The sequence below is a fragment of the Carcharhinus amblyrhynchos genome, unplaced genomic scaffold (genome assembly GCF_965287045.1).
Source record: "Carcharhinus amblyrhynchos unplaced genomic scaffold, sCarAmb.v2.hapA scaffold_413, whole genome shotgun sequence".
NCBI lineage: Eukaryota > Metazoa > Chordata > Chondrichthyes > Carcharhiniformes > Carcharhinidae > Carcharhinus > Carcharhinus amblyrhynchos.
In genome coordinates this window covers 139,237-152,408 of record NW_027650153.1, presented here as the reverse complement: position 1 = coordinate 152,408, position 13,172 = coordinate 139,237, and the positions used below count along the sequence as shown (strand labels likewise).

The 13,172-nt window shown below is 47.9% G+C and overlaps 1 protein-coding gene across 3 annotated transcripts in view; it reads left to right on the top strand.

Annotated features, from left to right (window-relative positions):
- Window positions 1-2,480: 2,480 nt before the first annotated feature.
- Window positions 2,481-13,172, top strand: part of LOC145339347 (uncharacterized) — a 28,463-nt gene continuing 17,771 nt past the window's right edge. For 2 of the 3 annotated variants that reach the window (XM_080183784.1, XM_080183786.1), the window contains exons 1-4: window positions 2,481-2,586; window positions 4,872-5,006; window positions 5,920-6,115; window positions 9,250-9,466. In XM_080183784.1, the coding sequence (XP_080039910.1) occupies window positions 4,992-5,006; window positions 5,920-6,115; window positions 9,250-9,466 (428 nt within the window). In that variant the 5' untranslated portion in view covers window positions 2,481-2,586; window positions 4,872-4,991. The remainder of the gene's footprint in view (window positions 2,587-4,871; window positions 5,007-5,919; window positions 6,116-9,249; window positions 9,467-13,172) is intronic. The other variant, XM_080183785.1, reaches the window with a different exon arrangement.

Below are 13,172 nucleotides of genomic sequence, written 5' to 3'. Positions count from 1 at the left end.
TGCCGCAGCTCCAACACTCCAAGCCGATTGGCTGAGTGGGAGCAAAACACTGCCAGATGAGGCTGAATGTGGAGAGCATTCGCTCTGGATCCCGGAGAGACAGATCGGAATATTTTCTAATATTCCAATCTGAAATGGGAGGGATTGGGGGAAGCAGAGATTTAGGAAATCACTCAAAGCTGGTGGACAAAAAACAATGACAAAAGCTCCCGGAAAGTTAGCTGTTATCTCAGGGTGGCCGTTTCCATGGTGTTAGCTGCACTGTGTCCTGGTCACACTTGGACAACATAAGTTCAGTTCTGGACTGAACTCTTCAGGAAGGAGATGTTGGTCTCAGAGAAGGGGATTCACCAGCCTGACAGCTGCTTTGAGGAATTCCTGTTGCAAAGTGTAGAATATGATTTATTCCCTTAGAGAGGAAGGTTAAGAATATCAAAGTATTTAAGATGATGAAAGGATTTGATAGGGTCGACAGAGATCAATTATTTCCGGGGGTGTGGGGGAATGGGGGGGAGTGATTCGGAACCAGTGATAGGGACAGACCGTTCCGGGGGGATTTCACAAAGCATCATTCCACAGCCAGGATGATTGAATACCTGAAATTGTCTCCCCCAGTAATGGGGACAATTGAGACTTTTGGAACGGAGATTGATAGGAAGGTTTCAAGAGTTAAATGGAGTTAAGCAACAAACCAACCTGACCAAATTAACTGGTGACAGAACAGCTGAAGGGGCTGAATGGACTTTCTTGATTTGCTCATGGAATGTCCACATCACTGGCCAGACCAGCATTTATTACTCATTCCTAATTGCCCTTGAGAAGGTGGTGATGAGCTGCCTTCTTGAACCACTGCAGTCCCCATTTGGTGTAGGTACACCCACAGTGCTGTTAGGAAGGAGTTCCAGGATTTTGACCCAGTGATTGCGAAGGAACGGTGATATATTTCCAAGTCAGGATGGTGAGTGACTTGGAAGGGGAACTTGCAGATGGTGGTGTTCCCAGGTATCTGCTGCCCTTGTCCTTCTAGACGATAGTGGTTGTGGGTTTAGAAGGTGCTGCCTAAGGAGGATTGGGAGCCGATGCAGTGCATCTTGTAGATGGTACACGCTGTGTGTCAGTGATGGAAGGAACAAATGTTGAAGGTGATGGATGGTGTGTCAGTCGAGCGGGGCTGCTTTGTCCTGGATGGTGTCGAGCTTCTCGAGTGTTGTTGGAGCTGGCTCCCATCCAGGCGAATGGGGAGTATTCCATCACACTCCTGACTTGTGCCTTGTAGATGGTTAAAAGCCTTGGGGGAGTCAGGAGGTGAATTAATCTCTGAATTCCCAGCCTCTGAGCTGCTCTTGTAGCCGTAGTGTTTTTATGGCTAGTACCTACAGTTTTTGGGTCAATGGTAAACCCCAGGATGTTTATCGTGGGGAAAACCACGATGGTAAGGCCATTGACTGTCAAGAAATGATGATTTGATCTTCTCTTCTTGGAGGTGGTCATTTTCTGGTATTTGTGTGGCACAAATGTTCTGCCACTTGTCAGCCCAAAACTGGATATTGTCCAGATCTTGATCATGTGACTCAGACTGGTTTAATATCTGAGCAGTTGTGAAGAAAACAGAACACCATGCAACCATCAGGTTCTAACCTCATGATGGAGGGAAGGTCTTGATGAAGCAGCAGAAGATGGTTGGGTCTAAGACACTCCCCTGAGGGACTCCTGCAGAGATGTCCTGGAGCTGAGATGACTGACCCCCCACGACCATCTTCCTGTGTGTTAAATGTGACAAATGATTCCCATTGCCTCCAGGTTTGCCAGGCTGCTTGACGCCACACTCGGTCGAATGCAGCCTTGATATTGAGGGCTGTCACTCTCGTGATTAATCGTGAGGAAATAATGACATCGTGGAACAATGTGAATCATTTGATTTGGTTTTACAGATCAATTATTGTCAAATAAATGAATGTTTAAATAAATAATATCATTACATCCAGAATAACACAACATTGCCAACTTGAGTTAGACCATAAGATAGAGGAACAGAATGAGGCCACTCAGCCCATCGAGTCTGCTCCGCCATTCAATCATGGCTGATATTTTTCTCATCCCCATTCTCCTGCCTTTCCCCATAACCCCTGACCCCCTTATTAATCAAGAATGAATCAAGTTGGGTGTTTTCCTGGAGGTTTTACCACAGGAACTCCTGTCTTCACTTGTTTACTTGGTTAAACTGCAATTTCTCACTTTTCCAATACTTTTATTAACTCAGTTGAAGGAAAGTGAGGGGAATAATTTCAGACTCTGATTTACGCTCCTGAACTGCAGAACCCAATCATTAATTTTCAAATCCTGAGGATGGCAGAGTAATCCTGAAGGATTGGCAAATCTAGAATGTAAAACCTCAGGAATATATTTATGGAATTGTGTCTGAGAGTTCTGGTTGGTTAAGGCTGATTCTGGTTACAGCTTCCTGATGATTATTCCTCTCCTACAGAGAACACAAACACCACCAGAACTGTAAAAAGAAACTATCTCCACAGCCGGACGCAGACTTCCTCTTGAGCCATTACCAGTCCACGTTCACTCGACCTCAGAGTAGAATCCAATGCAGCGCTGTAACAAAATGCCACACCTCTACTTTGGTCTTGGGATTTGATCTCTGCTTATTCTTTCCTGTTTGCGTTTGTGGAGGGGGTGGAGGGGGATGTGGAGGGTGAGGTTGATAAGAACAGACTTGGGGGGAGGGGGGTTGCTGGGCACACAGTCTCCCCTCGCACAGCCACTGGATTGGGATTTGTGACTCTGTCAATGACCCTTCCAGGTCTGTCTTCCTACCCGGGGGTTCTGCCCTCTGGGATGTGTCTGCTGTAAGACCCTCTCTGAACAGGTAGCCGACAGTAACACCAGCAATGTCCAGGGCCAAACTGAGAGCTGGTTATTTTCCAGCACTCCAGGATTAATGACTCCACCTGCAACAGAAAAACAGGGAATGGATTCCAGAGTAGATTGTCTGGTTTCAGTTCCTTTAATCTAAGCAGCATGTTAAAAAAAACCATCACACAATTTAAATAAACAATTCTTTTCTAATGGTAAGATTAAATTTGTTGTCTACAACAACTTGCATTGATATAGCACCTTTAACTGTAGTAAACTAGCCCAGGGCATTTCACAATTACTAAACAACAATTGACACTGGGCCACTGAGAAAACGATTGGGGCAAATTATAACAATGTTTTAGAAGAGTGAGAGAAAGCACCGTGACAGAAAGCAACTCTCCAGCTCTGCCCTGGCAGCTGAAGCAGTCACCCTCTGCCCCCATTCCCACCCCCCAAGCCCCCTCTCCTCCCTCCCCAAACCCCCTGCCCTCAACCCCAAACCTCCTTCCTCTCACCCCAACCCCAAACCTCCCTCCCCTCCCCCCAACCCCAAACCTCCTCCCCTCCCTCAACCCCAAACCTCCCTCCCCTCCCCCCAACCCCAAACCTCCTTCCTCTCACCCCAACCCCAAACCTCCCCTCCCCTCCCCCACCCCCAACCTCCCCTCCCCTCCCCAACCCCAAACCTCCCCTCCCCTCCCCAACCCCAAACCTCCCCCCACCACCCCAACCACCTCCCCTCCCCCCAACCCAACCTCCCCTCCCCCAACCCCAAACCTCCCTCCCCTCCCCCCAACCCCAAACCTCCCTCCCCTCCCCCCAACCCCAACCTCCCCCCCCTCCCCCCAACCCCAACCTCCTTCCTCTCACCCCAACCCCAAACCTCCCTCCCCTCCCCCCAACCCCAAACCTCCCTCCCCTCCCCTCAACCCCCAAACCTCCCTCCCCTCCCCAACCCCAACCTCCCTCCCCTCCCCCCAACCCCAAACCTCCTTCCTCTCCCCCCAACCCCAAACCTCCCCTCCCCTCCCCCCAACCCCAACCTCCCTCCCCTCCCCCCAACCCCAAACCTCCCTCCCCTCCCCCCAACCCCAAACCTCCTCCCCTCCCCCACTAAACCCCTCCCTCCCCCCCAACCCCAAACCTCCCTCCCCTCCCCCCAACCCCAAACCTCCCTCCCCCACTAAACCCCCTCCCCTCCCCCCAACCCCAAACCTCCCTCCCCTCCCCCCCAACCCCAAACCTCCCCTCCCCTCCCCCACTAAACCCCCTCCCCGCCCCTCAACCCAAACCTCCTCCCCCACTAAACCACCTCCCCTCCCCTCAACCTCCTCCCCTCCCTCAACCCCAAATCCCCTCCCCCACCCCAAACCCCCAGCCCTGTGTTGCAACAATTAGAATTGGGGGTGTGCTGGGACAGGAGGCTGATGTCACGGAGGGTTGTAGAATGGAAAGGAGCTTTCTCTATTATTTATTCACAGGATGTAGGTTTCATTGGTTTGGCAAGCATGGAATCTTGCTGTGTGCTAAAAAGCTGCTGCATTTCCTACATTAGAACAACGAACATACTTAAAGTGCTTCACTGACTGTAATGCCGTCTGCGATGGTCTAATGATGTAAACGGTGCTATAGAAGTACACATTTATTTCTAAACTCCATTTCTGTTCCATTGCCTATCGCAACACTCCAGAATTGGACATCAATGCAGAATGAACCTTTTCAAAACTAGAGGGCAGGGGTTTAAGGTGAGAGGGGAGAGATACAAAAGTGTCCAGAGGGGCAATTTTTTCACACAGAGGGTGGTGAGTGTCTGGAACAAGCTGCCAGAGGCAGTAGTAGAGACGGGTACAATTTTATCTTTTAAGAAGCATTTAGACAGTTATATGGGTACGAGGGTATAGAGGGATATGGGACCAGCTTAGTAGTAAAAACTGGGCAGCATGGACAAGTTGGGCCGAAGGGCCTGTTTCCACACTGTAAACCTCTATGACTCCATGTTTCAGATATCCTGCCTCGCAGCAGCAAGAGGCCAGTTCGTACCCCTGCTTATCGCAACCCACAGCCATGCAGTGTGAAACAACACAACGATCCGAATTCGGACCAAGATACCGAAGGACCAAGCAATGCGCAGCAGCCAAGTGAGTTACACTGGACTCTTCCTCCAATCTTACACTGAGCCTACTGCACGTCCAGAGGAACGGTTGGGGGTCACAGGCAGTGGGGGAAGGGGCGGGGTCACAGGGCAGTGGGGGAAGGGGCGGGGGTCACAGGCAGTGGGGAAGGGGCAGGGGTCAGAGGGCAGTGGGGGAAGGGGCGGGGGTCAGAAGGGCAGTGGGGGAAGGGGCAGGGGTCACAGGGCAGTGGGGGAAGGGGCGGGGTCAGAGGACAGTGGGGGAAGGGGCGGGGGTCAGAGGGCAGTGGGGGAAGGGGCGGGGGTCAGAGGGCAGTGGGGGAAGGGGCAGGGGTCAGAAGGCAGTGGGGGAAGGGGCGGGGTCACAGGGCAGTGGGGGAAGGGGCGGGGGTCACAGGGCAGTGGGGGAAGGGGCGGGCATCACAGGGCAGTGGGGGAAGGGGCGGGGGTCAGAGGGCAGTGGGGGAAGGGGCGGGGGTCACAGGGCAGTGGGGGAAGGGGCGGGGGTCAGAGGGCGTGGGGAAGGGGCGGGGGTCACAGGGCAGTGGGGGAAGGGGCGGGGGTCAGAGGGCAGTGGGGGAAGGGTGTAGGTTTGTCGTGCTGGTGGAAAGGTTGAGGAAGGAAAATGGGGATGTTAAAGTGAGGTTAAAGCAAAGCCCATTCCAAAGGCGTGAAATGAACCCAAATAAACAGGTCTTTTTCAGGTTGGCAGGAATGTGAGAGCGGGAGGGGGAGGGGGAGGGGGAGGGTGATGAGTAATAAATAGAAAGAGTAAGAGAGACTCGGCCCATCAGTGAGAAACCAATATTAACTCTTGTTTGGTGTCTGTCTGTCAGAAAGCTGTTGTGCTGCCTTGACTGGAATCTTCCTGTGATAATCTCTCCAGCTGCTCATTCGCTGTTTGTGTGAGTTATTTGCAGAAGGGATATCATGGAGTACCCCATGAACCAGTTTCCGTCAAGTCTGCCTATAACAGCGCTATGAGCCTGACAGCAGATCTAACAACAGCCCTGAAGCGTCCAACTAGCAGCATACGCTCAAGTTCCAGCAGCAGCTCCAAGAAAGGCTGGCTACCAGATACACCCAGGAGGCACAGGGAACCTCCAGCCACTGCAGGTGCAGCTCACTAAATACTCCTTCCATCTCTCTCCCCTCCTAAAGGGGTCTCGTTCACCAGCTGACAGGGTCTCAGATTGTTATGTACACTTTGGTGTACCTCAGCCAGTAGTGTTCCTGGATCTGAACATTGGGTTATTGATTTGGTGGGAGATCTGTTCCGAGCCCAGTTCTGAGACAGGTACGGGATTAATGAAGTGGACAACACAAGGCAGGTGGTATGAGGGCATTTCATAACTTGGAGCAAACTGCTCAGAGAGTTACATATTTAATAGGTCAATAACAAGATGGATGAGGGAGTGTCTTTGGACATTTTAGACATCTCAAAGGTAAGATTTCACACAGAGCACATGGAATTAGGAGACTGAGACTGCAGGTGATGGAACCCTACTCAGACAGGAGGAGGGTTAATTATTCCCCTCACCACCCATCCACAAACAGAAAGGGGTTTATTTTCCTGTTTATGAGGAGTGCCCTATTGCCCAAACTTGCAGTTTTAATGTGTTCCAATTTTCCATCAAGAACCCCACAGCAAACTCAAGAAAAGGCACAGTCAGAGGATTTATTTGCATGCCCTCAAAATGTGAAAGGAGAATTGTGTTGTTATCTCCAAACTCAGACAATAAAGAAAGAGACAGGGAAAGAAAGATTTGCAGAGCTAAATGTCTCAACCACGAATAGGTGAAAGGAAGGTTGTGGGTCCTTTGTCCTAGCAGAGAAACAGATTCCTGTTGACCAGCCTGGGTTATAAAATGCAGATGGCCTTTGTATAGCTCACTTTGAAACTGCCTGTGCAGTCCACAAGGGGTCATTAGTGGGTCCCCAAAGATAACAAACGATATGCCAGATTCCTTCATAACTGCCAGGTAGCTTCTTTTGTTCTGGGGTTAGGGGGTATCGGGTATGGGGAGGGGTGCAGGTCAGAGTCATACGCAGACTTGGATTTAGCAATTTTAATAATTTTGTTAATTTTTTTAAAATTTTAGGATCTTAAGTTTTACCAATTGAAATACTTAACATAACAAGATACAATTTTTAACTGCTAACCTACCTCTACTTGTTCCAACTTAAGCAATATTGCTTATAGACTTAAACTCCTCTTCAACAATCAGTTAGTGACGCACAGGCTTACCTACTTATACTTGGGCTGCCAGTCCTTGAGCCTCCAGAACACCTCCGGACAGAGAGAGACAGACACAGACAGAGAGAGAGAGAGAGAGAGACAGAGAGACAGAGAGAGAGAGAGAGAGATAACTCCTGCTTCTTTCAGAACTTGGCAGTAACTGCTTTCTTTTCCCTGTAAATCTAGCTCCTCCCCTTAAACACATTACTCCGTCAACCTAATCAAACCCTATTCTGAATCCACAGGGGAAAAATCAAACAAAAATGCACCAACTCTTTAGACAACCACACCATTAACTACAATTAGTAATTATCCTACATTCTCAGTACATGAGCTGCCTGGTGCAGACAAATTGGCATCATGTAAAACAGAGCTGAATTTTAAACATACCCCTTACAAAAAAATGATATGAATACATTTCTTAGAGGCATAGTATCATCACACATATGTCTAACAAGTCCAACATATCGCACAGCTCCATAGGCAACAAAGAAACCAAGATCATAAATATTCTAGAAAATAAGATCTCTAATGTTCTATTTCCATATTTCCAGGATCTCAGAGTTACCAGAACAAAATGCAACAAAATACAACACAGGCGGAAATAGCTGAAAATTCATGCTCCAGGGTAGAACGAGGAAAAGCTAAACCAGACAACTTAAAGTTTGAAGGTATGGTGACTCAGTGTCACCAGGTGTTACAGGAAGGAGACAGTGCGCAGCTACTGGACCCTAGCATCCTTCCATGAGTCAAGATTAGATTGAGGAACAGACTGTCTGATGTTTCTATATGTCTGTCTATGTTAATATCTGTTGTGCTTCCTGAAGACATTGACTCTAACGATATAATTTGTAACATTAATGAGATACATTAATTGAGATGCAGTGGCAGAGATTTAACGCGATATTTCAGAATACACAGACATACAGAATATACAAAGGACAATGCCAGAGGGAAAATCCACCCTCCATGATTCAGTAGAAAAATGAAATAACATCAGACTTAAAGAGAAAGTTTATAATTGCAGAAAGATGGATGGCAGATCAGAAGATTAGACACAATATAAAAAATAGCAGAGAACAATAAAAAGATGAATAGAGGAAATTAGAGTACAAGAGAAAGCTGGTTAGAAATACAAAAACAGATGGTGAGGGATTCTATAGATATTTAAATCAGTTAAGCGAGCTTTGGTCTTTTAGAAACTGAGTCTGGGGAATGAATAAAAAATAAAAAGATGGCAGATATTTTACCCTGGTTTCATTATAGAGGATAAAGGAACATCCCAGAAATATCTGTAAATCAGGATATGGAAGGAAGGGAGGAACTGAGGAAAATTACAATCACCAGGGAGCTGAGACTGTGCAGATTGTTGGACACATTCCCAGATCCTGATGAACTTCATCATAAAGAAAATAGCCAGTGGGATAGTTGATGCAGTGGTTTTAACTTTCCAACGTTCCCTAGATTTGAGGACCATTACATTGAAAAATAGCAAACGTAACTCCTTCATTCCAAAAGGGAGGGAGACAGAAAGTGGGAAGGTACAGGCCAGTCAGCTTAAGATCCATCAGAGGGAAAGTGTTAGAATCATTATTAAAGATGTTATAGCAGAGCACCTGGAAAATGATCAAGGCAATCAGGCAAAGTTAACATGGTTTTGTGAAAAAGAAATCATGTTTAACTAATTTATTGGAGAAGAGGTAAGGTTATTGTGGAAAATACCAGCTCACGGTGTAGGGGGTAACATATTGGAATGGATAGAAGATTGCCTCGCTAACAGGAAACAGAGAGTAGGCGTAAATGGGTCTTCTTCAGGTTGGCTGGATGTGATGGGTGGTGTGCCACAGGGATCAGTGCTGGGACCTTCAACTATTTACCGTTTATATAAATTGAAGGGATAGGTAGAATAGGTAGGAAAGGAAACTGTGAAGAGGAGGCTACAAGAAGTTGGTAATGTTTCCGTGCATTGTGTGAATGAATTTATTGACAATGTGTTGCTCTGTTACCAAAGGTGTTCATGATTTGAATACCACTTACCAAGTCACGTTTCAGCCTCTCTCCCTCGAGAAGCAACATTGTCCAGCCAAGAAAAGACCCAAGGCAAAGTGTGTACCCATGGAGACTCTCAGCACCTATCGCAACGACTATCCTTTGTATACACTCCAGTCCATGAGGCCAAGGACAGCGGTACCGAGATGGGACAATCTGTATATTAACCGCAATTTACCGTAAGAGTTACACATTGATACCTGTTAACCTTTCACTCACAGTGCACCACACCCATCCTCACCAACATGATTGCAAAATACTGGAGATGCTGGAAATCTGAAAAAATGCTGGAAACCCTCTCCGGTCTGGCAGCATCTGTAGAGGGAGAATGTTTCATGTCCGAATGACTTCCACAAAAAGAATAACAGGGAGTAAAGAAGATATTACAGAGTAACGCTCCCTCTACACTGTCCCTATCAAACACGATGTGAAAATGCCAGTGTTGGACTGGGGTAAACACAGTAAGAAATCTCACAACACCAGGTTAAAGTCCAACAAGTTTATTTGATAGTAAACCCACAAGCTTTCAGAAACGCTGTTCCTTCGTCAGGTGAGTGGAAAGTTCTGTCCCCCATCAAACACTCCCAGGACAGGTACAGCACGGGGTTAGACACAGAGTAAAGCTCCCTCTACACTGTCCCCCATCAAACACTCCCAGGACAGGTACAGCACGGGGTTAGACACAGAGTAAAGCTCCCTCTACACTGTCCCCCATCAAACACTCCCAGGACAGGTACAGCACAGGGTTAGATACAGAGTAAAGCTCCCTCTACACTGTCCCCCATCAAACACTCCCAGGACAGGTACAGCACGGGGTTAGATACAGAGTAAAGCTCCCTCTACATTGTCCCCCCATCAAACACTCCCAGGACAGGTACAGCACAGGGTTAGATACAGAGTAAAGCTCCCTCTACACTGTCCCCCCATCAAACACTCCCAGGACAGGTACAGCACGGGGTTAGATACAGAGTAAAGCTCCCTCTACACTGTCCCCCATCAAACACTCCCAGTACAGGTACAGCACGGGGTTAGATACAGAGTAAAGCTCCCTCTACACTGTCCCCCCCATCAAACACTCCCAGTACAGGTACAGCACAGGGTTAGATACAGAGTAAAGCTCCCTCTACACTGTCCCCCATCAAACACTCCCAGGACAGGTACAGCACGGGGTTAGATACAGAGTAAAGCTCCCTCTACACTGTCCCCCATCAAACACTCCCAGGACAGGTACAGCACGGGGTTAGATACAGAGTAAAGCTCCCTCTACACTGTCCCCCATCAAACACTCCCAGGACAGGGAGAGCACAGATGAGGGTGATCACTCCCGATGCTGCCAGACCTGTTGAGTTCTTCCGGTATTCTCTGTTTTTATCCCAGTGTTCACAGCCTCTGGTCAGAAATTCTGTGGCAAATTCCTGGACGTTAGGTTGTTTTCTGGAAAGTTCTTGATGCAACGAGTAACAATCTGTTTTACCTTTCCGCCATCCCCAAAAACATCACCTTTGGTTCCTGCCTGATTACTGCCATCCTTTTCAATGGGAATGTACGTCTTGATCAGGCTCAGGTGTGATGCTCCCCATGGTTGGATAGCTTGTATAACACTGACTATGCAATCCGGGAGGGACTGTGGTGTAATGGTGACATCACCTGAAACAGTAATGGTGAGGTCCAGGCTGATGCTCGGAAACTGGGATTCACCCTTAATCCCTTTTGCAACATGGCACCTGGTGAATTCAATTCATCAAAATTATCTGGAATATAAAAGCTCATCTCAGTAACAACAAGTATCAAACTATCATCAGTTATTGTAAAACAATCGTCTATTTAATCAATATGCTTCAACTCAATGACAGATTCACTCAGTGGGGAGTGAATAAGAACATAAGAAATAGGAGCAGGAGTAGGCCATCTAGCCCTTCGAGCCTGCCCCGCCATTCAATAAGATCATGGCTGATCCGTCGTGGCTCAGTTCCATTTTCCCGCTTTCTCCCCATAACCCTTAATTCCCCTGTCTATCAAAAACCTATCTACCCATGTCTTAAATATATTTAGCGAGGCAGCCTCCACCACTTCAAAGGGCAGAGAATTCCAGAGATTCACCACCCTTTGAGTGAAGAAGTTCCTCCTCAACTCTGTTCTATACTGCCCCCCCTTATCTTGAGGCTGTGCCCTGTAGTCCTGTTATCCTTTCTAAGCGGGAAGAATCTCTCTACCTCTACCCTATCCATCCCCTTCATTATCTTATATGTCTCTATAAGATCCCCCCTCATCCTTCTAAACTCCAACGAGTACAGACCCAGTCTATTTAGTCTCTCTTCATAGTCTAACCCCCTCATCTCTGGTATCAGCTTAGTGAACCTCCTCTGCACTCCCTCCAAGGCCAAAATATCCTTGCGCAAGTGCGGTGACCAAAACTGCACACAGTACTCCAGCTGCGTCCTCACCAGTGCCCTGTACAGTTGCAGCAAGACCTCCCTGCTTTTATATTCTATCCCCCTCACTATAAAGGCCAGCATTCCATTCACCTTCTTGATCACCTGCAGACTGGGTTTTTGCGACTCATGCACAAGGACCCCCAGGTCCCTCTGCACCGTAGCGTGCTGCAGCTTTTCACCCTTTAAATAGTAATAAGAACATAAGAACATAAGAAATAGGAGCAGGAGTAGGCCATCTAGCCCTTCGAGCCTGCCCCGCCATTCAATAAGATCATGGCTGATCTGTCGTGGCTCAGTTCCACTTTCCCGCCCTCTCCCCATAACCCTTAATCCCCTCTTTTATCAAGAACCCATCAACCCGCTTCTTAAAAATATTTAGCGAGGCAGCCTCCACCACTTCAACGGGCAGAGAATTCCAGAGATTCACCACCCTTTGAGTGAAGAAGTTCCTCCTCAACTCCGTTCTAAACCGCCTCCCCTTTATCTTGAGGCTGTGCCCCCTAGTCCTACTGTCTTTTTTGAGCGGGAAGAGTCTCTCCACCTCTATCCTATCCATCCCATTCATCATCTTATACGTCTCAATGAGATCTCCCCTCATTCTTCTAAACTCTAACGAGTACAAGCCTAGTTTATTCAGCCTCTCCTCATAGCTCAACCCCCTCAACTCCGGCATCAGCCTAGTAAACCTCCTCTGCACTCCCTCCAGGGCCAAAATATCCTTGTGCAGGTGCGGCGCCCAAAACTGCACACAGTACTCCAGCTGCGGCCTCACCAATGCCCTATACAGCTGCAGCAAGACCTCCCTACTTTTATATTCAATCCCCCTCGCTATGAAGGCCTCGCTAATCCCTCCTACTATTCTTTCTGCCAAAGTGGATAACCTCACACTTGCTAACATTATACTCCATCTGCCAGGTCCTCACCCACTCGCTCAGCCTATCTAGATCCCTCTGCAGACTTTCCACACTCTCCACACAATTTGCTTATCCACTCATTTTTGTGTCATCAGCAAATTTTGTTACCCTACACTCAGCCCCCTCCTCCAGATCATCTATATAAATGGTAAATAGCTGAGGCCCCAGCACCGATCCCTGCGGCACTCCACTAGTCACCAACCGCCAATCAGAATAGCACCCATTGATACCAACTCTCTGCCTCCTATTAGACAGCCAATACTCTATCCACGCTAACACCTTACCCCCAACTCCATGCCCCCTAACCTTCTGAAGCAACCTTTTGTGCGGCACCTTATCAAACACCTTTTGAAAATCGAGAAACACCACATCCACCGGTTCCCCTCTGTCTACCGCACTAGTCACATCCTCATAGAATTCCAATAAATTTGTCAAACACAACTTCCCCTTAATGAATCCGTGCTGCGTCTGCTCTATCAAACCATTCCTTTCCAGGTGCCTCGCTATTTCTTCTTTGAATGTGTCACTTTTACCCG